Source organism: Heptranchias perlo, unplaced genomic scaffold, assembly GCF_035084215.1.
Source record: "Heptranchias perlo isolate sHepPer1 unplaced genomic scaffold, sHepPer1.hap1 HAP1_SCAFFOLD_857, whole genome shotgun sequence".
Taxonomy (NCBI): domain Eukaryota; kingdom Metazoa; phylum Chordata; class Chondrichthyes; order Hexanchiformes; family Hexanchidae; genus Heptranchias; species Heptranchias perlo.
Genome location: NW_027139895.1, coordinates 51,030 through 74,640, shown reverse-complemented (window position 1 = coordinate 74,640; position 23,611 = coordinate 51,030). Strand labels below are relative to the sequence as shown.

The following is a 23,611-nucleotide window of genomic DNA, read 5'->3' as shown; positions in this document are numbered from 1 at the left end:
CTAAGCGGCCCCGGGCCCCGCCCCTTTCCCCACTCACCGTTTCTGCGACTGCGCGGCCCCGGGCCCCGCCCCCTTTCCCTCCCCTTCAGACCTACTGCGGCTGCGCGGCCCAGGCCCCACCCCCTATCTGTCACTCTTCGACAAAGCGGGCCCGGGCTCCGCCCCTTTCCTCCCCTCCCCTTCACACACCTCTGCGGCTGCGCGGCCCCGGCCACGCCCCCTTTCCCCCCTCCTCTCACTCTCTGCGGTTGCGCGGCCTCGGCCCCGCCCCTTTCCCTCACCCCTCTCACCCTTTCTGCGGCTGCGCGGCACCGGCCCCGCCCCTTTCCCCTCACCCCTCTCACTCTTTCTGCGGCTGCGCGGCACCGGGCCCCGCCCCCATTTTCTTCATTGTCCGTTTGCGCCTCTTGGGCGGGAAGCAGTAAAATGGCGGCGGCGTCGATCGTCCGTCTGAGGCGGAGTCTGTGTCTGTGTCTGGGCCCGAGTCTGGGGCGGAGTCTGTGTCTGGGCCCGAGTCTGGGGCGGAGTCTGTGTCTGGGCCCGAGTCTGGGGCGGAGTCTGTGTCTGGGCCCGAGTCTGGGGCGGAGTCTGTGTCTGGGCCCGAGTCTGAGGCGGAGTCTGTGTCTGGGCCCGAGTCTGGGGCGGAGTCTGAGTCTGGGCCCGAGTCTGAGTCTGGGCCGCCGTCTGGGGCGGAGTCTGAGTCTCTCGTCGCCTCAAAACGGGACGGAGGAGGTGAGAGAATCATCATTACCCCGGGGGGGGGGGTTTAATCCCCATAGTAACTGTACCCCGGGGGGGGTTTAATCCCCATAGTAACTGTACCCCGGGGGGGGGTTTAATCCCCATAGTAACTGTACCCGGGGGGGGGTTTAATCCCCATAGTAACTGTACCCCGGGGGGGGTTTTAATCCCCATAGTAACTGTACCCCGGGGGGGGTTTAATCCCCATAGTAACTGTACCCCGGGGGGGGGGTTTAATCCCCATAGTAACTGTACCCCGGGGGGGGGGGTTTAATCCCCATAGTAACTGTACCCCGGGGGGGGGGGTTTAATCCCCATAGTAACTGTACCCCGGGGGGGGGTTTAATCCCCATAGTAACTGTACCCCGGGGGGGGTTTAATCCCCATAGTAACTGTACCCCGGGGGGGGGTTTAATCCCCATAGTAACTGTACCCCGGGGGGGGGGGGGTTTAATCCCCATAGTAACTGTACCCCGGGGGGGGTTTAATCCCCATAGTAACTGTACCCCGGGGGGGGTTTAATCCCCATAGTAACTGTACCCCGGGGTGGGGGGGTTTAATCCCCATAGTAACTGTACCCCGGGGGGGGGGGTTTAATCCCATAGTAACTGTACCCCGGGGGGGGGGGTTTAATCCCCATAGTAACTGTACCCCGGGGGGGGTTTAATCCCCATAGTAACTGTACCCCGGGGGGGGTTTAATCCCCATAGTAACTGTACCCCGGGGGGGGTTTAATCCCCATAGTAACTGTACCCCGGGGGGGGTTTAATCCCCATAGTAACTGTACCCCGGGGGGGGGGGTTAATCCCCATAGTAACTGTACCCCGGGGGGGGGGGTTTAATCCCCATAGTAACTGTACCCCGGGGGGGGGGGTTTAATCCCCATAGTAACTGTACCCCGGGGGGGGTTTAATCCCCATAGTAACTGTACCCGGGGGGGGGTTTAATCCCCATAGTAACTGTACCCCGGGGGGGTTTAATCCCCATAGTAACTGTACCCCGGGGGGGGGTTTAATCCCCAAGTAACTGTACCCCGGGGGGGGTTTAATCCCCAAAGTAACTGTACCCCGGGGGGGGTTTAATCCCCATAGTAACTGTACCCTGGGGGGGGTTTAATCCCCATAGTAACTGTACACCTTGGGGGGGGGTTTAATCCCCATAGTAACTGTACCCTGGGGGGGGTTTAATCCCCCATAGTAACTGTACCCCGGGGGGGGGGGGGTTTAATCCCCATAGTAACTGTACCCCGGGGGGGTTTAATCCCCATAGTAACTGTACCCCGGGGGGGGTTTAATCCCCATAGTAACTGTACCCCGGGGGGGGGTTTAATCCCCATAGTAACTGTACCCCGGGGGGGGTTTAATCCCCATAGTAACTGTACCCCCGGGGGGGGGGGGTTAATCCCCATAGTAACTGTACCCCGGGGGGGGGGTTTAATCCCCATAGTAACTGTACCCCGGGGGGGGTTAATCCCCATAGTAACTGTACCCTGGGGGGGGGGGTTTAATCCCCATAGTAACTGTACCCCGGGGGGGGGGTTTAATCCCCATAGTAACTGTACCCCGGGGGGGGTTTAATCCCCATAGTAACTGTACCCCGGGGGGGTTTAGTCCCATAGTAACTGTACCCCGGGGGGGGTTAATCCCCATAGTAACTGTACCCCGGGGGGGGGGGTTTAATCCCCATAGTAACTGTACCCCGGGGGGGGGGTTTAATCCCCATAGTAACTGTACCCCGGGGGGGTTTAATCCCCATAGTAACTGTACCCCGGGGGGGGTTTAATCCCCATAGTAACTGTACCCCGGGGGGGGGGGTTTAATCCCCATAGTAACTGTACCCCGGGGGGGGGTTTAATCCCCATAGTAACTGTACCCCGGGGGGGGGTTTAATCCCCATAGTAACTGTACCCCGGGGGGGGGTTTAATCCCCATAGTAACTGTACCCGGGGGGGGGGTTTAATCCCCATAGTAACTGTACCCCGGGGGGGTTTAATCCCCATAGTAACTGTACCCCGGGGGGGGGTTTAATCCCCATAGTAACTGTACCCCGGGGGGGGTTTAATCCCCATAGTAACTGTACCCCGGGGGGGTTTAATCCCCATAGTAACTGTACCCCGGGGGGGTTTAATCCCCATAGTAACTGTACCCCGGGGGGGGGGGTTTAATCCCCATAGTAACTGTACCCCGGGGGGGGGTTTAATCCCCATAGTAACTGTACCCGGGGGGGGTTTAATCCCCATAGTAACTGTACCCCTGGGGGGGTTTAATCCCCATAGTAACTGTACCCCGGGGGGGGTTTAATCCCCATAGTAACTGTACCCCGGGGGGGGTTTAATCCCCATAGTAACTGTACCCCGGGGGGGGGGTTTAATCCCCATAGTAACTGTACCCCGGGGGGGTTTTAATCCCCATAGTAACTGTACCCCGGGGGGGTTTAATCCCCATAGTAACTGTACCCCGGGGGGGGGTTTAATCCCATAGTAACTGTACCCCGGGGGGGGGTTTAATCCCCATAGTAACTGTACCCCGGGGGGGGGGGTTTAATCCCCATAGTAACTGTACCCCGGGGGGGGGTTTAAATCCCCATAGTAACTGTACCCGGGGGGGGGGGGTTTAATCCCATAGTAACTGTACCCCGGGGGGGTTTAATCCCCATAGTAACTGTACCCCGGGGGGGGGGTTTAATCCCCATAGTAACTGTACCCCGGGGGGGGTTTAATCCCCATAGTAACTGTACCCCGGGGGGGTTTAATCCCCATAGTAACTGTACCCCGGGGGGGGGGGGTTTAATCCCCATAGTAACTGTACCCCGGGGGGGGGGGTTTAATCCCCATAGTAACTGTACCCCGGGGGGGGGGTTTAATCCCCATAGTAACTGTACCCCGGGGGGGGTTTAATCCCCATAGTAACTGTACCCCGGGGGGGTTTAATCCCCATAGTAACTGTACCCCGGGGGGGGGGTTTAATCCCCACAGTAACTGTACCCCGGGGGGGGGGGGTTTAATCCCCATAGTAACTGTACCCCGGGGGGGGGTTTAAATCCCCATAGTAACTGTACCCCGGGGGGGTTTAATCCCCATAGTAACTGTACCCCGGGGGGGGGGGTTTAATCCCCATCGTAACTGTACCCCGGGGGGGGGTTTAATCCCCATAGTAACTGTACCCCGGGGGGGGGGGGTTTAATCCCCATAGTAACTGTACCCCGGGGGGGGGTTTAATCCCCATAGTAACTGTACCCGGGGGGGGGTTTAATCCCCATAGTAACTGTACCCCGGCGGGGGGGGGTTTAATCCCCATAGTAACTGTACCCCGGGGGGGGTTTAATCCCCATAGTAACTGTACCCCGGGGGGGGGGGGTTTAATCCCCATAGTAACTGTACCCCGGGGGGGTTTAAATCCCCATAGTAACTGTACCCCGGGGGGGGGGGGGTTTAATCCCCATAGTAACTGTACCCCGGGGGTGGGGGGGGTTTAATCCCCATAGTAACTGTACCCCGGGGGGGTTTAATCCCCATAGTAACTGTACCCCGGGGGGGGTTTAATCCCCATAGTAACTGTACCCCGGGGGGGTTTAATCCCCATAGTAACTGTACCCCGGGGGGGTTTAATCCCCATAGTAACTGTACCCCGGGGGGGGTTTAATCCCCATAGTAACTGTACCCCGGGGGGGGTTTAATCCCCATAGTAACTGTACCCCGGGGGGGGGGTTTAATCCCCATAGTAACTGTACCCCAGGGGGGTTTAATCCCCATAGTAACTGTACCCCTGGGGGGGTTTAATCCCCATAGTAACTGTACCCCGGGGGGGGGGTTTAATCCCCATAGTAACTGTACCCCGGGGGGGTTTAATCCCCATAGTAACTGTACCCCGGGGGGGGTTTAATCCCCATAGTAACTGTACCCCGGGGGGGGTTTAATCCCCATAGTAACTGTACCCCGGGGGGGGGGGGGTGAATCCCCATAGTAACTGTACCCCGGGGGGGGTTTAATCCCCATAGTAACTGTACCCCGGGGGGGGGGTTTAATCCCCATAGTAACTGTACCCCGGGGGTGGGGGGGGTTTAATCCCCATAGTAACTGTACCCCGGGGGGGGGGGGGTTTAATCCCCATAGTAACTGTACCCCGGGGGTGGGGGGGGTTTAATCCCCATAGTAACTGTACCCCGGGGGGGGGTTTAATCCCCATAGTAACTGTACCCCGGGGGTGGGGGGGGTTTAATCCCCATAGTAACTGTACCCCGGGGGGGTTTAATCCCCATAGTAACTGTACCCCGGGGGGGTTTAATCCCCATAGTAACTGTACCCCGGGGGGGTTTAATCCCCATAGTAACTGTACCCCGGGGGGGGTTTAATCCCCATAGTAACTGTACCCCGGGGGGGGTTTAATCCCCATAGTAACTGTACCCCGGGGGGGTTTTAATCCCCAAAGTAACTGTACCCCGGGGGGGGTTTAATCCCCATAGTAACTGTACCCTGGGGGGGGTTTAATCCCCATAGTAACTGTACACCTTGGGGGGGGTTTAATCCCCATAGTAACTGTACCCTGGGGGGGTTTAATCCCCATAGTAACTGTACACCTGGGGGGGGGGGTTTAATCCCCATAGTAACTGTACCCCAGGGGGGGTTTAATCCCATAGTAACTGTACCCCGGGGGGGGTTTAATCCCCATAGTAACTGTACCCCCGGGGGGGGTTTAATCCCCATAGTAACTGTACCCCGGGGGGGGTTTAATCCCCATAGTAACTGTACACCTGGGGGGGGGGGGTTTAATCCCCATAGTAACTGTACCCCGGGGGGGGGTTTAATCCCCATAGAAACTGTACCCCAGGGGGGGTTTAATCCCCATAGTAACTGTACCCCGGGGGGGGTTTAATCCCCATAGTAACTGTACCCCGGGGGGGGGGGTTTAATCCCCATAGTAACTGTACCCGGGGGGGGGGTTTAATCCCCATAGTAACTGTACCCCGGGGGGGGGGGTTTTAATCCCCATAGTAACTGTACCCCGGGGGGGGGTTTAATCCCCATAGTAACTGTACCCCGGGGGGGGTTTAATCCCCATAGTAACTGTACCCCGGGGGGGTTTAATCCCCATAGTAACTGTACCCCGGGCAGGGTTTAATCCCCATAGTAACTGTACCCCGGGGGGGTTTAATCCCCATAGTAACTGTACCCCGGGGGGTTTAATCCCCATAGTAACTGTACCCCAGGGGGGGTTTAATCCCCATAGTAACTGTACCCCGGGGGGGGGTTTAATCCCCATAGTAACTGTACCCCGGGGGGGGGGTTTAATCCCCATAGTAACTGTACCCCAGGGGGGGTTTAATCCCCATAGTAACTGTACCCCGGGGGGGTTTAATCCCCATAGTAACTGTACCCCGGGGGGGTTTAATCCCCATAGTAACTGTACCCCGGGGGGGTTTAATCCCCATAGTAACTGTACCCCGGGGGGGTTTAATCCCCATAGTAACTGTACCCCGGGGGGGGTTTAATCCCCATAGTAACTGTACCCTGGGGGGGGTTTAATCCCCATAGTAACTGTACACCTGGGGGGGGGGTTTAATCCCCATAGTAACTGTACCCCAGGGGGGGTTTAATCCCCATAGTAACTGTACCCCGGGGGGGGTTTAATCCCCATAGTAACTGTACCCCTGGGGGGGGGGGGGTTTAATCCCCATAGTAACTGTACCCCGGGGGGGGGGGGGGTTTAATCCCCATAGTAACTGTACCCCGGGGGGGGTTTAATCCCCATAGTAACTGTACCCCGGGGGGGGTTTAATCCCCATAGTAACTGTACCCCGGGGGGTGGGGTTTAATCCCCATAGTAATTGTACCCCGGGGGGTGGGGTTTAATCCCCATAGTAACTGTACCCCCGGGGGGGGGTTTAATCCCCATAGTAACTGTACCCCGGGGGGGGTTTAATCCCCATAGTAACTGTACCCCGGGGGGTGGGGTTTAATCCCCATAGTAATTGTACCCCGGGGGGTGGGGTTTAATCCCCATAGTAACTGTACCCCGGGGGGGGTTTAATCCCCATAGTAACTGTACCCCGGGGGTGGGGTTTAATCCCCATAGTAACTGTACCCCGGGGGGGGTTTAATCCCCATAGTAACTGTACCCCGGGGTGGGGGGGTTTAATCCCCATAGTAACTGTACCCGGGGGGGGGGTTTAATCCCCATAGTAACTGTACCCCGGGGGGGGGGGGTTTAATCCCCATAGTAACTGTACCCCGGGGGGGGTTTAATCCCCATAGTAACTGTACCCCGGGGGGGGGTTTAATCCCCATAGTAACTGTACCCCGGGGGGGGTTTAAATCCCCATAGTAACTGTACCCCGGGGGGGGTTTAATCCCCATAGTAACTGTACCCCCGGGGGGGGTGGGTTTAATCCCCATAGTAACTGTACCCCGGGGGGGGGGGTTTAATCCCCATAGTAACTGTACCCCGGGGGGGGGGGGTTTAATCCCCATAGTAACTGTACCCCGGGGGGGGTTTAATCCCCATAGTAACTGTACCCCGGGGGGGGGTTTAATCCCCATAGTAACTGTACCCCGGGGGGGGGTTTAATCCCCATAGTAACTGTACCCCGGGGGGGGTTTAATCCCCATAGTAACTGTACCCCGGGGGGGTTTAATCCCCATAGTAACTGTACCCCGCGGGGGGTTTAATCCCCAAAGTAACTGTACCCCGGGGGGGGTTTAATCCCCAAAGTAACTGTACCCCGGGGGGGGTTTAATCCCCATAGTAACTGTACCCTGGGGGGGGTTTAATCCCCATAGTAACTGTACACCTTGGGGGGGGGTTTAATCCCCATAGTAACTGTACCCTGGGGGGGGTTTAATCCCCATAGTAACTGTACACCTGGGGGGGGGGGGGTTTAATCCCCATAGTAACTGTACCCCGGGGGGGGGGGTTTAATCCCCATAGTAACTGTACCCCGGGGGGGGTTTAATCCCCATAGTAACTGTACCCCGGGGGGGGGGTTTAATCCCCATAGTAACTGTACCCCGGGGGGGTTTAATCCCCATAGTAACTGTACCCCGGGGGGGGGGTTTAATCCCCATAGTAACTGTACCCCGGGGGGGGTTTAATCCCCATAGTAACTGTACGCCGGGGGGGGGGTTTAATCCCCATAGTAACTGTACCCTGGGGGGGGGGTTTAATCCCCATAGTAACTGTACCCCGGGGGGGGGTTTAATCCCCATAGTAACTGTACCCCGGGGGGGGTTTAATCCCCATAGTAACTGTACCCCCGGGGGGGTTTAGTCCCCATAGTAACTGTACCCCGGGGGGGGTTTAATCCCCATAGTAACTGTACCCCGGGGGGGGGGTTTAATCCCCATAGTAACTGTACCCCGGGGGGGGTTTAATCCCCATAGTAACTGTACCCCCGGGGGGGTTTAGTCCCCATAGTAACTGTACCCCGGGGGGGGTTTAATCCCCATAGTAACTGTACCCCGGGGGGGGGGTTTAATCCCCATAGTAACTGTACCCCGGGGGGGGGGTTTAATCCCCATAGTAACTGTACCCCGGGGGGGTTTAATCCCCATAGTAACTGTACCCCGGGGGGGGTTTAATCCCCATAGTAACTGTACCCCGGGGGGGGGGTTTAATCCCCATAGTAACTGTACCCCGGGGGGGGGTTTAATCCCCATAGTAACTGTACCCCGGGGGGGGGGGTTTAATCCCCATAGTAACTGTACCCCGGGGGGGGTTTAATCCCCATAGTAACTGTACCCGGGGGGGGGGGTTTAATCCCCATAGTAACTGTACCCCGGGGGGGTTTAATCCCCATAGTAACTGTACCCCGGGGGGGGGGGTTTAATCCCCATAGTAACTGTACCCCGGGGGGGGTTTAATCCCCATAGTAACTGCACCCCGGGGGGGTTTAATCCCCATAGTAACTGTACCCCGGGGGGGTTTAATCCCCATAGTAACTGTACCCCGGGGGGGGGGGTTTAATCCCCATAGTAACTGTACCCCGGGGGGGGGTTTAATCCCCATAGTAACTGTACCCCGGGGGGGGTTTAATCCCCATAGTAACTGTACCCCGGGGGGGGTTTAATCCCCATAGTAACTGTACCCCGGGGGGGGTTTAATCCCCATAGTAACTGTACCCCGGGGGGGGGGTTTAATCCCCATAGTAACTGTACCCCGCGGGGGGGGGGTTTAATCCCCATAGTAACTGTACCCCGGGGGGGGGTTTAATCCCCATAGTAACTGTACCCCGGGGGGGTTTAATCCCCATAGTAACTGTACCCCGGGGGGGGTTTAATCCCCATAGTAACTGTACCCCGGGGGGGGGTTTAATCCCCATAGTAACTGTACCCCGGGGGGGGGTTTAATCCCCATAGTAACTGTACCCCGGGGGGGGGGGTTTAATCCCCATAGTAACTGTACCCCGGGGGGGGGTTTAATCCCCATAGTAACTGTACCCGGGGGGGGGGGGTTTAATCCCCATAGTAACTGTACCCCGGGGGGGTTTAATCCCCATAGTAACTGTACCCCGGGGGGGGGGTTTAATCCCCATAGTAACTGTACCCCGGGGGGGGTTTAATCCCCATAGTAACTGTACCCCGGGGGGGTTTAATCCCCATAGTAACTGTACCCCGGGGGGGGGTTTAATCCCCATAGTAACTGTACCCCGGGGGGGGGGGTTTAATCCCATAGTAACTGTACCCCGGGGGGGGGGGTTTAATCCCCATAGTAACTGTACCCCGGGGGGGGTTTAATCCCCATAGTAACTGTACCCCGGGGGGGTTTAATCCCCATAGTAACTGTACCCCGGGGGGGGGTTTAATCCCCACAGTAACTGTACCCCGGGGGGGGGGGGTTTTAATCCCCATAGTAACTGTACCCCGGGGGGGGGTTTAATCCCCATAGTAACTGTACCCCGGGGGGGTTTAATCCCCATAGTAACTGTACCCCGGGGGGGGGGGTTTAATCCCCATAGTAACTGTACCCCGGGGGGGGGTTTAATCCCCATAGTAACTGTACCCCGGGGGGGGGGGGGGTTTAATCCCCATAGTAACTGTACCCCGGGGGGGGGTTTAATCCCCATAGTAACTGTACCCGGGGGGGGGTTTAATCCCCATAGTAACTGTACCCCGGCGGGGGGGGGGTTTAATCCCCATAGTAACTGTACCCCGGGGGGGGTTTAATCCCCATAGTAACTGTACCCCGGGGGGGGGGGGGTTTAATCCCCATAGTAACTGTACCCCGGGGGGGTTTAATCCCCATAGTAACTGTACCCCGGGGGGGGGGCTTTAATCCCCATAGTAACTGTACCCCGGGGGTGGGGGGGGTTTAATCCCCATAGTAACTGTACCCCGGGGGGGTTTAATCCCCATAGTAACTGTACCCCGGGGGGGGTTTAATCCCCATAGTAACTGTACCCCGGGGGGGTTTAATCCCCATAGTAACTGTACCCCGGGGGGGTTTAATCCCCATAGTAACTACCCCGGGGGGGGTTTAATCCCCATAGTAACTGTACCCCGGGGGGGTTTAATCCCCATAGTAACTGTACCCCGGGGGGGGGGTTTAATCCCCATAGTAACTGTACCCCGGGGGGGGTTTAATCCCCATAGTAACTGTACCCCGGGGGGGGTTTAATCCCCATAGTAACTGTACCCCGGGGGGGGGGTTTAATCCCCATAGTAACTGTACCCCGGGGGGGGGGTTTAATCCCCATAGTAACTGTACCCCAGGGGGGTTTAATCCCCATAGTAACTGTACCCCTGGGGGGGTTTAATCCCCATAGTAACTGTACCCCGGGGGGGGGGGTTTAATCCCCATAGTAACTGTACCCCGGGGGGGTTTAATCCCCATAGTAACTGTACCCGGGGGGGGGTTTAATCCCCATAGTAACTGTACCCCGGGGGGGGTTTAATCCCCATAGTAACTGTACCCCGGGGGGGGGGGTTTAATCCCCATAGTAACTGTACCCGGGGGGGGTTTAATCCCCATAGTAACTGTACCCCGGGGGGGGGTTTAATCCCCATAGTAACTGTACCCCGGGGGTGGGGGGGGTTTAATCCCCATAGTAACTGTACCCCGGGGGGGGGGGTTTAATCCCCATAGTAACTGTACCCCGGGGGTGGGGGGGGTTTAATCCCCATAGTAACTGTACCCCGGGGGGGGGGGGTTTAATCCCCATAGTAACTGTACCCCGGGGGTGGGGGGGGTTTAATCCCCATAGTAACTGTACCCCGGGGGGGTTTAATCCCCATAGTAACTGTACCCCGGGGGGGTTTAATCCCCATAGTAACTGTACCCCGGGGGGGTTTAATCCCCATAGTAACTGTACCCCGGGGGGGGTTTAATCCCCATAGTAACTGTACCCCGGGGGGGGGTTTAATCCCCATAGTAACTGTACCCCGGGGGGGGTTTAATCCCCAAAGTAACTGTACCCCGGGGGGGGTTTAATCCCCATAGTAACTGTACCCTGGGGGGGGTTTAATCCCCATAGTAACTGTACACCTTGGGGGGGGGTTTAATCCCCATAGTAACTGTACCCTGGGGGGGGTTTAATCCCCATAGTAACTGTACACCTGGGGGGGGGGGTTTAATCCCCATAGTAACTGTACCCCAGGGGGGGTTTAATCCCCATAGTAACTGTACCCCGGGGGGGGTTTAATCCCCATAGTAACTGTACCCCGGGGGGGGTTTAATCCCCATAGTAACTGTACCCCGGGGGGGGTTTAATCCCCATAGTAACTGTACACCTGGGGGGGGGGGGTTTAATCCCCATAGTAACTGTACCCCGGGGGGGGGTTTAATCCCCATAGTAACTGTACCCCGGGGGGGGTTTAATCCCCATAGTAACTGTACCCCGGGGGGGTTTAATCCCCATAGTAACTGTACCCCGGGCAGGGTTTAATCCCCATAGTAACTGTACCCCGGGGGGGTTTAATCCCCATAGTAACTGTACCCCGGGGGGTTTAATCCCCATAGTAACTGTACCCCAGGGGGGGTTTAATCCCCATAGTAACTGTACCCCGGGGGGTTTAATCCCCATAGTAACTGTACCCCGGGGGGGGGTTTAATCCCCATAGTAACTGTACCCCGGGGGGGGGGGTTTAATCCCCATAGTAACTGTACCCCAGGGGGGGTTTAATCCCCATAGTAACTGTACCCCGGGGGGGGTTTAATCCCCATAGTAACTGTACCCCGGGGGGGTTTAATCCCCATAGTAACTGTACCCCGGGGGGGTTTAATCCCCATAGTAACTGTACCCCGGGGGGGTTTAATCCCCATAGTAACTGTACCCCGGGGGGGGTTTAATCCCCATAGTAACTGTACCCTGGGGGGGGTTTAATCCCCATAGTAACTGTACACCTGGGGGGGGGGTTTAATCCCCATAGTAACTGTACCCCAGGGGGGGTTTAATCCCCATAGTAACTGTACCCCGGGGGGGGTTTAATCCCCATAGTAACTGTACACCTGGGGGGGGGGGTTTAATCCCCATAGTAACTGTACCCCGGGGGGGGGTTTAATCCCCATAGTAACTGTACCCCGGGGGGGGGTTCAATCCCCATAGTAACTGTACCCCGGGGGGGGGGTTTAATCCCCATAGTAAGTGTACCCCAGGGGGGGTTTAATCCCCATAGTAACTGTACCCCGGGGGGGGGGGGTTTAATCCCCATAGTAACTGTACCCCGGGGGGGGTTTAATCCCCATAGTAACTGTACCCCGGGGGGTTTAATCCCCATAGTAACTGTACCCCGGGGGGGGTTTAATCCCCATAGTAACTGTACCCCGGGGGGTTTAATCCCCATAGTAACTGTACCCCAGGGGGGGTTTAATCCCCATAGTAACTGTACCCCGGGGGGGGGGGTTTAATCCCCATAGTAACTGTACCCCGGGGGGGGGGGTTTAATCCCCATAGTAACTGTACCCCAGGGGGGGTTTAATCCCCATAGTAACTGTACCCTGGGGGGGTTTAATCCCCATAGTAACTGTACCCCGGGGGGGTTTAATCCCCATAGTAACTGTACCCCGGGGGGGGGGGTTTAATCCCCATAGTAACTGTACCCCGGGGGGGGTTTAATCCCCATAGTAACTGTACCTCGGGGGGGTTTAATCCCCATAGTAACTGTACCCCGGGGGGGGTTTAATCCCCATAGTAACTGTACCCCGGGGGGGTTTAATCCCCATAGTAACTGTACCCCGGGTGGGGTTAAATCCCCATAGTAACTGTACCCCGGGGGGGGGTTTAATCCCCATAGTAACTGTACCCAGGGGGTGGGTTTAATCCCCATAGTAACTGTACCCCGGGGGGGGTTTACTCCCCACAGTAACTGTACCCCGGGGGGGGGGTTTAATCCCCACAGTAACTGTACCCCGGGGGGGGGGTTTAATCCCCACAGTAACTGTACCCCGGGGGGGAGGGTTTAATCCCCATAGTAACTGTACCCCGGGGGGGGGGTTTAATCCCCATAGTAACTGTACCCTGGGGGGGGTTTAATCCCCATAGTAACTGTACCCCGGGGGGGTTTAATCCCCATAGTAACTGTACCCCGGGGGGGGTTTAATCCCCATAGTAACTGTACCCCGGGGGGGTTTATTCCCCATAGTAACTGTACCCCGGGGGGGGTTTAATCCCCATAGTAACTGTACCCCGGGGGGGGGTGGGTTTAATCCCCATAGTAACTGTACCCCGGGGGGGGGGTTTAATCCCCATAGTAACTGTACCCCGGGGGGGGGTTTAATCCCCATAGTAACTGTACCCCGGGGGGGTTTATTCCCCATAGTAACTGTACCCCGGGGGGGGGTTTAATCCCCATAGTAACTGTACCCCGGGGGGTTTAATCCCCATAGTAACTGTACCCCGGGAGGGGTTTAATCCCCATAGTTACTGTACCCCGGGGGGGGTTTAATCCCCATAGTAACTGTACCCCGGGGGGGGTTTAATCCCCATAGTAACTGTACCCCGGGGGGGTTTAATCCCCATGGTAACTGTACCCCGGGGGGGGGTTTTAATCCCCATAGTAACTGTACCCCGGGGGGGGTTTAATCCCCATAGTAACTGTACCCCGGGGGGGGTTTAATCCCCATAGTAACTGTACCCCGGGGGGGGTTTAATCCCCATAGTAACTGTACCCCGGGGGGGGGTTTAATCCCCATAGTAACTGTACCCCGGGGGGGGTTTAATCCCCATAGTAACTGTACCCCGGGGGGGGGTTTAATCCCCATAGTAACTGTACCCCAGGGGGGATTTAATCCCCATAGTAACTGTACCCCAGGGGGGGTTTAATCCCCATAGTAACTGTACCCCAGGGGGGGTTTAATCCCCATAGTAACTGTACCCCAGGGGGGGTTTAATCCCCATAGTAACTGTACCCCGGGGGGGGGGGTTTAATCCCCATAGTAACTGTACCCCGGGGGGGGTTTAATCCCCATAGTAACTGTACCCCAGGGGGGGTTTAATCCCCATAGTAACTGTACCCCGGGGGGGGGTTTAATCCCCATAGTAACTGTACCCCGGGGGGGGGGGTTTAATCCCCATAGTAACTGTACCCCGGGGGGGGTTTAATCCCCATAGTAACTGTACCCCAGGGGGGGTTTAATCCCCATAGTAACTGTACCCCGGGGGGGTTTAATCCCCATAGTAACTGTACCCCGGGGGGGGGTTTAATCCCCACAGTAACTGTACCCCGGGGGGGGGGGGGTTTAATCCCCATAGTAACTGTACCCCGGGGGGGGGTTTAATCCCCATAGTAACTGTACCCCGGGGGGGTTTAATCCCCATAGTAACTGTACCCCGGGGGGGGGGGTTTAATCCCCATAGTAACTGTACCCCGGGGGGGGGTTTAATCCCCATAGTAACTGTACCCGGGGGGGGGGTTTAATCCCCATAGTAACTGTACCCCGGGGGGGGGGGGGTTTAATCCCCATAGTAACTGTACCCCGGGGGGGGGTTTAATCCCCATAGTAACTGTACCCGGGGGGGGGGTTTAATCCCCAGAGTAACTGTACCCCGGCGGGGGGGGGTTTAATCCCCATAGTAACTGTACCCCGGGGGGGGTTTAATCCCCATAGTAACTGTACCCCGGGGGGGGGGGGTTTAATCCCCATAGTAACTGTACCCCGGGGGGGTTTAATCCCCATAGTAACTGTACCCCGGGGGGGGGGGTTTAATCCCCATAGTAACTGTACCCCGGGGGGGTTTAATCCCCATAGTAACTGTACCCCGGGGGGGTTTAATCCCCATAGTAACTACCCCGGGGGGGTTTAATCCCCATAGTAACTGTACCCCGGGGGGGTTTAATCCCCATAGTAACTGTACCCCGGGGGGGGGGTTTAATCCCCATAGTAACTGTACCCCGGGGGGGGTTTAATCCCCATAGTAACTGTACCCCGGGGGGGGTTTAATCCCCATAGTAACTGTACCCCGGGGGGGGGGTTTAATCCCCATAGTAACTGTACCCCAGGGGGGTTTAATCCCCATAGTAACTGTACCCCGGGGGGGGTTTAATCCCCATAGTAACTGTACCCCGGGGGGGGGGGTTTAATCCCCATAGTAACTGTACCCCGGGGGGGTTTAATCCCCATAGTAACTGTACCCCGGGGGGGGTTTAATCCCCATAGTAACTGTACCCCGGGGGGGGGTTTAATCCCCATAGTAACTGTACCCCGGGGGGGGGGGGTTTAATCCCCATAGTAACTGTACCCCGGGGGGGGTTTAATCCCCATAGTAACTGTACCCCGGGGGGGGGTTTAATCCCCATAGTAACTGTACCCCGGGGGTGGGGGGGGGTTTAATCCCCATAGTAACTGTACCCCGGGGGGGGGGGTTTAATCCCCATAGTAACTGTACCCCGGGGGTGGGGGGGGTTTAATCCCCATAGTAACTGTACCCCGGGGGGGGGGTTTAATCCCCATAGTAACTGTACCCCGGGGGTGGGGGGGTTTAATCCCCATAGTAACTGTACCCCGGGGGGGTTTAATCCCCATAGTAACTGTACCCCGGGGGGGGTTTAATCCCCATAGTAACTGTACCCCGGGGGGGTTTAATCCCCATAGTAACTGTACCCCGGGGGGGGTTTAATCCCCATAGTAACTGTACCCCGGGGGGGGGGTTTAATCCCCATAGTAACTGTACCCTGGGGGGGGTTTAATCCCCATAGTAACTGTACACCTTGGGGGGGGGTTTAATCCCCATAGTAACTGTACCCTGGGGGGGGTTTAATCCCCATAGTAACTGTACACCTGGGGGGGGGGTTTAATCCCCATAGTAACTGTACCCCGGGGGGGGGTTTAATCCCCATAGTAACTGTACCCCGGGGGGGTTTATTCCCCATAGTAACTGTACCCCGGGGGGGGGTTTAATCCCCATAGTAACTGTACCCCGGGGGGTTTAATCCCCATAGTAACTGTACCCCGGGGGGGGTTTAATCCCCATAGTTACTGTACCCCGGGGGGGGTTTAATCCCCATAGTAACTGTACCCCGGGGGGGGTTTAATCCCCATAGTAACTGTACCCCGGGGGGGTTTAATCCCCATGGTAACTGTACCCCGGGGGGGGGGTTTAATCCCCATAGTAACTGTACCCCGGGGGGGGTTTAATCCCCATAGTAACTGTACCCCGGGGGGGGGTTTAATCCCCATAGTAACTGTACCCCGGGGGGGGTTTAATCCCCATAGTAACTGTACCCCGGGGGGGGGTTTAATCCCCATAGTAACTGTACCCCGGGGGGGGTTTAATCCCCATAGTAACTGTACCCCGGGGGGGGGTTTAATCCCCATAGTAACTGTACCCCAGGGGGGGTTTAATCCCCATAGTAACTGTACCCCAGGGGGGGTTTAATCCCCATAGTAACTGTACCCCAGGGGGGGTTTAATCCCCATAGTAACTGTACCCCAGGGGGGGTTTAATCCCCATAGTAACTGTACCCCGGGGGGGGGGGGTTTAATCCCCATAGTAACTGTACCCCGGGGGGGGGTTTAATCCCCATAGTAACTGTACCCCAGGGGGGGTTTAATCCCCATAGTAACTGTACCCCGGGGGGGGGTTTAATCCCCATAGTAACTGTACCCCGGGGGGGGTTTAATCCCCATAGTAACTGTACCCCAGGGGGGGTTTAATCCCCATAGTAACTGTACCCCGGGGGGGTTTAATCCCCATAGTAACTGTACCCCGGGGGGGGGTTTAATCCCCACAGTAACTGTACCCCGGGGGGGGGGGGGTTTAATCCCCATAGTAACTGTACCCCGGGGGGGGGTTTAATCCCCATAGTAACTGTACCCCGGGGGGGTTTAATCCCCATAGTAACTGTACCCCGGGGGGGGGGGTTTAATCCCCATAGTAACTGTACCCCGGGGGGGGGTTTAATCCCCATAGTAACTGTACCCGGGGGGGGGGTTTAATCCCCATAGTAACTGTACCCCGGGGGGGGGGGGTTTAATCCCCATAGTAACTGTACCCCGGGGGGGGGTTTAATCCCCATAGTAACTGTACCCGGGGGGGGGGTTTAATCCCCATAGTAACTGTACCCCGGCGGGGGGGGGTTTAATCCCCATAGTAACTGTACCCCGGGGGGGGGTTTAATCCCCATAGTAACTGTACCCCGGGGGGGGGGGGTTTAATCCCCATAGTAACTGTACCCCGGGGGGGTTTAATCCCCATAGTAACTGTACCCCGGGGGGGGGGGTTTAATCCCCATAGTAACTGTACCCCGGGGGGGTTTAATCCCCATAGTAACTGTACCCCGGGGGGGTTTAATCCCCATAGTAACTACCCCGGGGGGGGTTTAATCCCCATAGTAACTGTACCCCGGGGGGGTTTAATCCCCATAGTAACTGTACCCCGGGGGGGGGGTTTAATCCCCATAGTAACTGTACCCCGGGGGGGGTTTAATCCCCATAGTAACTGTACCCCGGGGGGGGTTTAATCCCCATAGTAACTGTACCCCGGGGGGGGGGGTTTAATCCCCATAGTAACTGTACCCCAGGGGGGTTTAATCCCCATAGTAACTGTACCCCGGGGGGGGTTTAATCCCCATAGTAACTGTACCCCGGGGGGGGGGGTTTAATCCCCATAGTAACTGTACCCCGGGGGGGTTTAATCCCCATAGTAACTGTACCCCGGGGGGGGTTTAATCCCCATAGTAACTGTACCCCGGGGGGGGTTTAATCCCCATAGTAACTGTACCCCGGGGGGGGGGGGTTTAATCCCCATAGTAACTGTACCCCGGGGGGGGTTTAATCCCCATAGTAACTGTACCCCGGGGGGGGGTTTAATCCCCATAGTAACTGTACCCCGGGGGTGGGGGGGGTTTAATCCCCATAGTAACTGTACCCCGGGGGGGGGGGGGTTTAATTCCCATAGTAACTGTACCCCGGGGGTGGGGGGGGTTTAATCCCCATAGTAACTGTACCCCGGGGGGGGGGGTTTAATCCCCATAGTAACTGTACCCCGGGGGTGGGGGGGGTTTAATCCCCATAGTAACTGTACCCCGGGGGGGTTTAATCCCCATAGTAACTGTACCCCGGGGGGGGTTTAATCCCCATAGTAACTGTACCCCGGGGGGGTTTAATCCCCATAGTAACTGTACCCCGGGGGGGGTTTAATCCCCATAGTAACTGTACCCCGGGGGGGGTTTAATCCCCATAGTAACTGTACCCTGGGGGGGGTTTAATCCCCATAGTAACTGTACACCTTGGGGGGGGGTTTAATCCCCATAGTAACTGTACCCTGGGGGGGGTTTAATCCCCATAGTAACTGTACACCTGGGGGGGGGGTTTAATCCCCATAGTAACTGTACCCCAGGGGGGGTTTAATCCCCATAGTAACTGTACCCCGGGGGGGGTTTAATCCCCACAGTAACTGTACACCTGGGGGGGGGGGTTTAATCCCCATAGTAACTGTACCCCGGGGGGGGGTTTAATCCCCATAGTAACTGTACCCCAGGGGGGGTTTAATCCCCATAGTAACTGTACCCCGGGGGGGGGTTTAATCCCCATAGTAACTGTACCCCGGGGGGGGGGGTTTAATCCCCATAGTAACTGTACCCCAGGGGGGGTTTAATCCCCATAGTAACTGTACCCCGGGGGGGGGTTTAATCCCCATAGTAACTGTACCCCGGGGGGGGGGGTTTAATCCCCATAGTAACTGTACCCCGGGGGGGGTTTAATCCCCATAGTAACTGTACCCCGGGGGGGTTTAATCCCCATAGTAACTGTACCCCGGGCAGGGTTTAATCCCCATAGTAACTGTACCCCGGGGGGGTTTAATCCCCATAGTAACTGTACCCCGGGGGGTTTAATCCCCATAGTAACTGTACCCCAGGGGGGGTTTAATCCCCATAGTAACTGTACCCCGGGGGGGGGTTTAATCCCCATAGTAACTGTACCCCGGGGGGGGGGGTTTAATCCCCATAGTAACTGTACCCCAGGGGGGGTTTAATCCCCATAGTAACTGTACCCCGGGGGGGGTTTAATCCCCATAGTAACTGTACCCCGGGGGGGGTTTAATCCCCATAGTAACTGTACCCCGGGGGGGTTTAATCCCCATAGTAACTGTACCCCGGGGGGGTTTAATCCCCATAGTAACTGTACCCCGGGGGGGGTTTAATCCCCATAGTAACTGTACCCTGGGGGGGGTTTAATCCCCATAGTAACTGTACACCTGGGGGGGGGGTTTAATCCCCATAGTAACTGTACCCCAGGGGGGGTTTAATCCCCATAGTAACTGTACCCCGGGGGGGGTTTAATCCCCATAGTAACTGTACACCTGGGGGGGGGGGTTTAATCCCCATAGTAACTGTACCCCGGGGGGGGGGTTTAATCCCCATAGTAACTGTACCCCGGGGGGGGGTTTAATCCCCATAGTAACTGTACCCCGGGGGGGGGTTTAATCCCCATAGTAAGTGTACCCCAGGGGGGGTTTAATCCCCATAGTAACTGTACCCCGGGGGGGGGGGTTTAATCCCCATAGTAACTGTACCCCGGGGGGGGTTTAATCCCCATAGTAACTGTACCCCGGGGGGTTTAATCCCCATAGTAACTGTACCCCGGGGGGGGTTTAATCCCCATAGTAACTGTACCCCGGGGGGTTTAATCCCCATAGTAACTGTACCCCAGGGGGGGTTTAATCCCCATAGTAACTGTACCCCGGGGGGGGGGGTTTAATCCCCATAGTAACTGTACCCCGGGGGGGGGGTTTAATCCCCATAGTAACTGTACCCCAGGGGGGGTTTAATCCCCATAGTAACTGTACCCCGGGGGGGTTTAATCCCCATAGTAACTGTACCCCGGGGGGGTTTAATCCCCATAGTAACTGTACCCCGGGGGGGGGGGTTTAATCCCCATAGTAACTGTACCCCGGGGGGGGTTTAATCCCCATAGTAACTGTACCTCGGGAGGGTTTAATCCCCATAGTAACTGTACCCCGGGGGGGGGGTTTAATCCCCATAGTAACTGTACCCCGGGGGGGGTTTAATCCCCATAGTAACTGTACCCCGGGTGGGGTTTAATCCCCATAGTAACTGTACCCCGGGGGGGGGTTTAATCCCCATAGTAACTGTACCCAGGGGGTGGGTTTAATCCCCATAGTAACTGTACCCCGGGGGGGGTTTACTCCCCACAGTAACTGTACCCCGGGGGGAGGGGTTTAATCCCCACAGTAACTGTACCCCGGGGGGGGGGTTTAATCCCCACAGTAACTGTACCCCGGGGGGGAGGGTTTAATCCCCATAGTAACTGTACCCCGGGGGGGGGGTTTAATCCCCATAGTAACTGTACCCTGGGGGGGGTTTAATCCCCATAGTAACTGTACCCCGGGGGGGGTTTAATCCCCATAGTAACTGTACCCCGGGGGGGGTTTAATCCCCATAGTAACTGTACCCCGGGGGGGTTTATTCCCCATAGTAACTGTACCCCGGGGGGGGTTTAATCCCCATAGTAACTGTACCCCGGGGGGGGTGGGTTTAATCCCCATAGTAACTGTACCCCGGGGGGGGGTTTAATCCCCATAGTAACTGTACCCCGGGGGGGGGTTTAATCCCCATAGTAACTGTACCCCGGGGGGGTTTATTCCCCATAGTAACTGTACCCCGGGGGGGGTTTAATCCCCATAGTAACTGTACCCCGGGGGGTTTAATCCCCATAGTAACTGTACCCCGGGGGGGGTTTAATCCCCATAGTAACTGTACCCCGGGGGGGGTTTAATCCCCATAGTAACTGTACCCCGGGGGGGGGTTTAATCCCCATAGTAACTGTACCCCGGGGGGGTTTAATCCCCATGGTAACTGTACCCGGGGGGGGGGGTTTAATCCCCATAGTAACTGTACCCCGGGGGGGGTTTAATCCCCATAGTAACTGTACCCCGGGGGGGGGTTTAATCCCCATAGTAACTGTACCCCGGGGGGGGTTTAATCCCCATAGTAACTGTACCCCGGGGGGGGGTTTAATCCCCATAGTAACTGTACCCCGGGGGGGGGTTTAATCCCCATAGTAACTGTACCCCGGGGGGGGGGTTTAATCCCCATAGTAACTGTACCCCAGGGGGGGTTTAATCCCCATAGTAACTGTACCCCAGGGGGGGTTTAATCCCCATAGTAACTGTACCCCAGGGGGGGTTTAATCCCCATAGTAACTGTACCCCAGGGGGGGTTTAATCCCCATAGTAACTGTACCCCGGGGGGGGGGGTTTAATCCCCATAGTAACTGTACCCCGGGGGGGGGTTTAATCCCCATAGTAACTGTACCCCAGGGGGGGTTTAATCCCCATAGTAACTGTACCCCGGGGGGGGGTTTAATCCCCATAGTAACTGTACCCCGGGGGGGGTTTAATCCCCATAGTAACTGTACCCCAGGGGGGGTTTAATCCCCATAGTAACTGTACCCCGGGGGGGGTTTAATCCCCATAGTAACTGTACCCCGGGGGGGGGGTTTAATCCCCATAGTAACTGTACCCCGGGGGTGGGGGGTGGGTTTAATCCCCATAGTAACTGTACCCCGGGGGGGGGGTTTAATCCCCATAGTAACTGTACCCCGGGGGGGGGGTTTAATCCCCATGGTAATCGTATCCCGGGGGGAGGGGGGCTGTCTCGGGTCTGGGGGTCAGTGTCGAGTCGGCCTGCCCCCACCCCAGGGTGCACTCATTCTGACCTCTCCCCCTCTCTCTCTCCAGGTGCCCAGCCTGGCAGTGCCGCCCGTCAGGAGCCGGTCTTACCGCCCGCCGGCCGACCTGGAGGCCGCGGTGCGGGCGGCCGCCGAGCGAGCGGCCGGGCCCTCGCCCCCCGCCCCTCCCGGGGACTGGACGGAACGGCGCCCGCCGGAGGAGGAGCGTTTCCGCCTGCTCCGCGCCCTCGAGGACCGGCTGGGGCACGCCGTGCCCAACTCCCAGCTCCACCGGATGAGGAGCCCGGGCGACCTCCTGCGCTACTACCGGCGGCCGGCCGGCCCGGACGCCTCCGCCTACCGGGAGCTCTCCCGCACGGAGCTGCCCCCGAACCTCCGCGTCAGGTGGGGCTACGGGCCGGGGCCCGCGTGAAGCCGGCGTCCGTCGACCGGCTCCCCGTGCCGGCGTAAGAGGGAGGAGGCGGACCGAGGCAGATATCCCTTGGCGGCTCGGTCCCGTCGGACACGGGGGTCTGGCCCGGAGGGGTCTGCGGAATTTGCTGTGTGAGAACTTTATATACGTTTAAAATGAAAGACCAAATAAATACCGTTTTGAAACTGTTAACCCCGTTAAAGTGAGTCCAAGGCCCTTCACAGGAGCGTAAATCAGAGTAAAATTCACCAACGAGCCCCTTAAGTAGATATTAGGACAAAAGGTCGGGCAAAGAGGGAGCGTCTTAAAGGAGGAGGGAGAGAGACGGAGAGGTTCAGGGAGGGAATTCCAGAGCTCGGGCCCCCAGGCAGCTGAAGGCACGGCCGCCAATGGCGGAGCGATGGGAATCGGGGGGGGGGGATGGACAAGAGGGCGGAATCGGAGGAGGGCAGAGATCTCGGAGGGTCGTAGGGGGCTGGAGGTGGTTACAGAGATGGGGGGGGCGAGGGGCCGTGGGGGGAATTGAACAGGAGGATGGGGAGAATTTTAAAATGGAGGCGTTGCCAGACCGGGAGCCGATGTGGGTCCAGGGGGTGAGGGGTGAACGGGACTCGGTTGCGAGTTTGGATTCAGGACTCGTAATCGGGAGCCCAGAGCAATAATCCAGAGGACGCGAGTTCAGTTTAAGAAGAAACCCTCCGGAAAGTAAAAGCGAAAGCCAACTGATTCACTAATGGCCATTTCCCGGGGAAGGGAAACTGGCCTGGACGTGACTCCAGTCCCACACGCAACTCAGTTGACTCTCGACCGCCCTCCGAAGTGCCCTGGAAGGCCACTCAAATCGCCACCGCCTCGTCACAGAAGCTCAAAAGGATGGGACAAGACATTCCAGCCTTGCCACGTTCCAGGAGTGTGTTTGTAAAAAGAAATGAACGCGGTTGAAAGACCCCAGCGTTTTGCCCCCTTCGGGAGTTGGTACGTTCGTTTGCTTCGCAACGACACCCAAGGGACTGGGATCGGACGTGAGTTTGACAGAGCAAACACAAGGCTTCTCTTCCGCACGAAAAGGGCAGTGGAAATCTGGAACTCTCTTCCCCCTCCCCGACAAACAGCCGCCCGGTGGGGGGGGGGGGTCAATTGGAACTGTGGAAAGTGCGTCGTCGGCCGTGAAAATGTTTCGGGGCGCCCTGCGGTCGTGCGCGGTGCGAATGCGAGCCCTCTCTTCCCTCGAGCCCCTGGAACGTGTCGCGGGCCGGTGAGGGTTCCGGGCTGGTTCTCTCTGCGGGCCTCCGAGAGGCCGACGGACCGCCCGCCAGCCGGGGAAGGAGCCCCGCCACGCGGGAGGTAAGGGGCTTAACGGTTAACGCGCCCAGCGTGG

General features: G+C 57.4%; 2 protein-coding genes across 4 annotated transcripts in view; both read left to right on the top strand.

Moving 5' to 3' along the window:
- Nucleotides 1-340: 340 nt before the first annotated feature.
- On the top strand, nucleotides 341-22,425 carry LOC137319526 (large ribosomal subunit protein mL50-like). 2 transcript variants are annotated; one of them, XM_067981663.1, is made up of 3 exons: nucleotides 341-674; nucleotides 705-732; nucleotides 21,871-22,425. In XM_067981663.1, the coding sequence occupies exons 1-3, from the start codon at nucleotides 427-429 to the stop codon at nucleotides 22,231-22,233; spliced, it is 639 nt and encodes a 212-aa protein (XP_067837764.1). In that variant the 5' UTR covers nucleotides 341-426; the 3' UTR covers nucleotides 22,234-22,425. The 2 variants fall into 2 exon arrangements, with proteins under 2 accessions (XP_067837764.1, XP_067837763.1); XM_067981662.1 differs by having other exon boundaries at nucleotides 344-732.
- A 308-nt stretch (nucleotides 22,426-22,733) lies between these two features.
- The window catches only part of LOC137319524 (cobalamin binding intrinsic factor-like), a 39,527-nt gene continuing 38,649 nt past the window's right edge, over nucleotides 22,734-23,611 (top strand). Inside the window, exon 1 of one of the 2 annotated variants that reach the window (XM_067981659.1) lies at nucleotides 22,734-23,255. In XM_067981659.1, coding sequence (XP_067837760.1) covers nucleotides 23,162-23,255 — 94 coding nt within the window. In that variant the 5' untranslated portion in view covers nucleotides 22,734-23,161. Of the gene's footprint in view, nucleotides 23,578-23,611 lie in introns of both variants that reach the window. The other variant, XM_067981661.1, reaches the window with a different exon arrangement.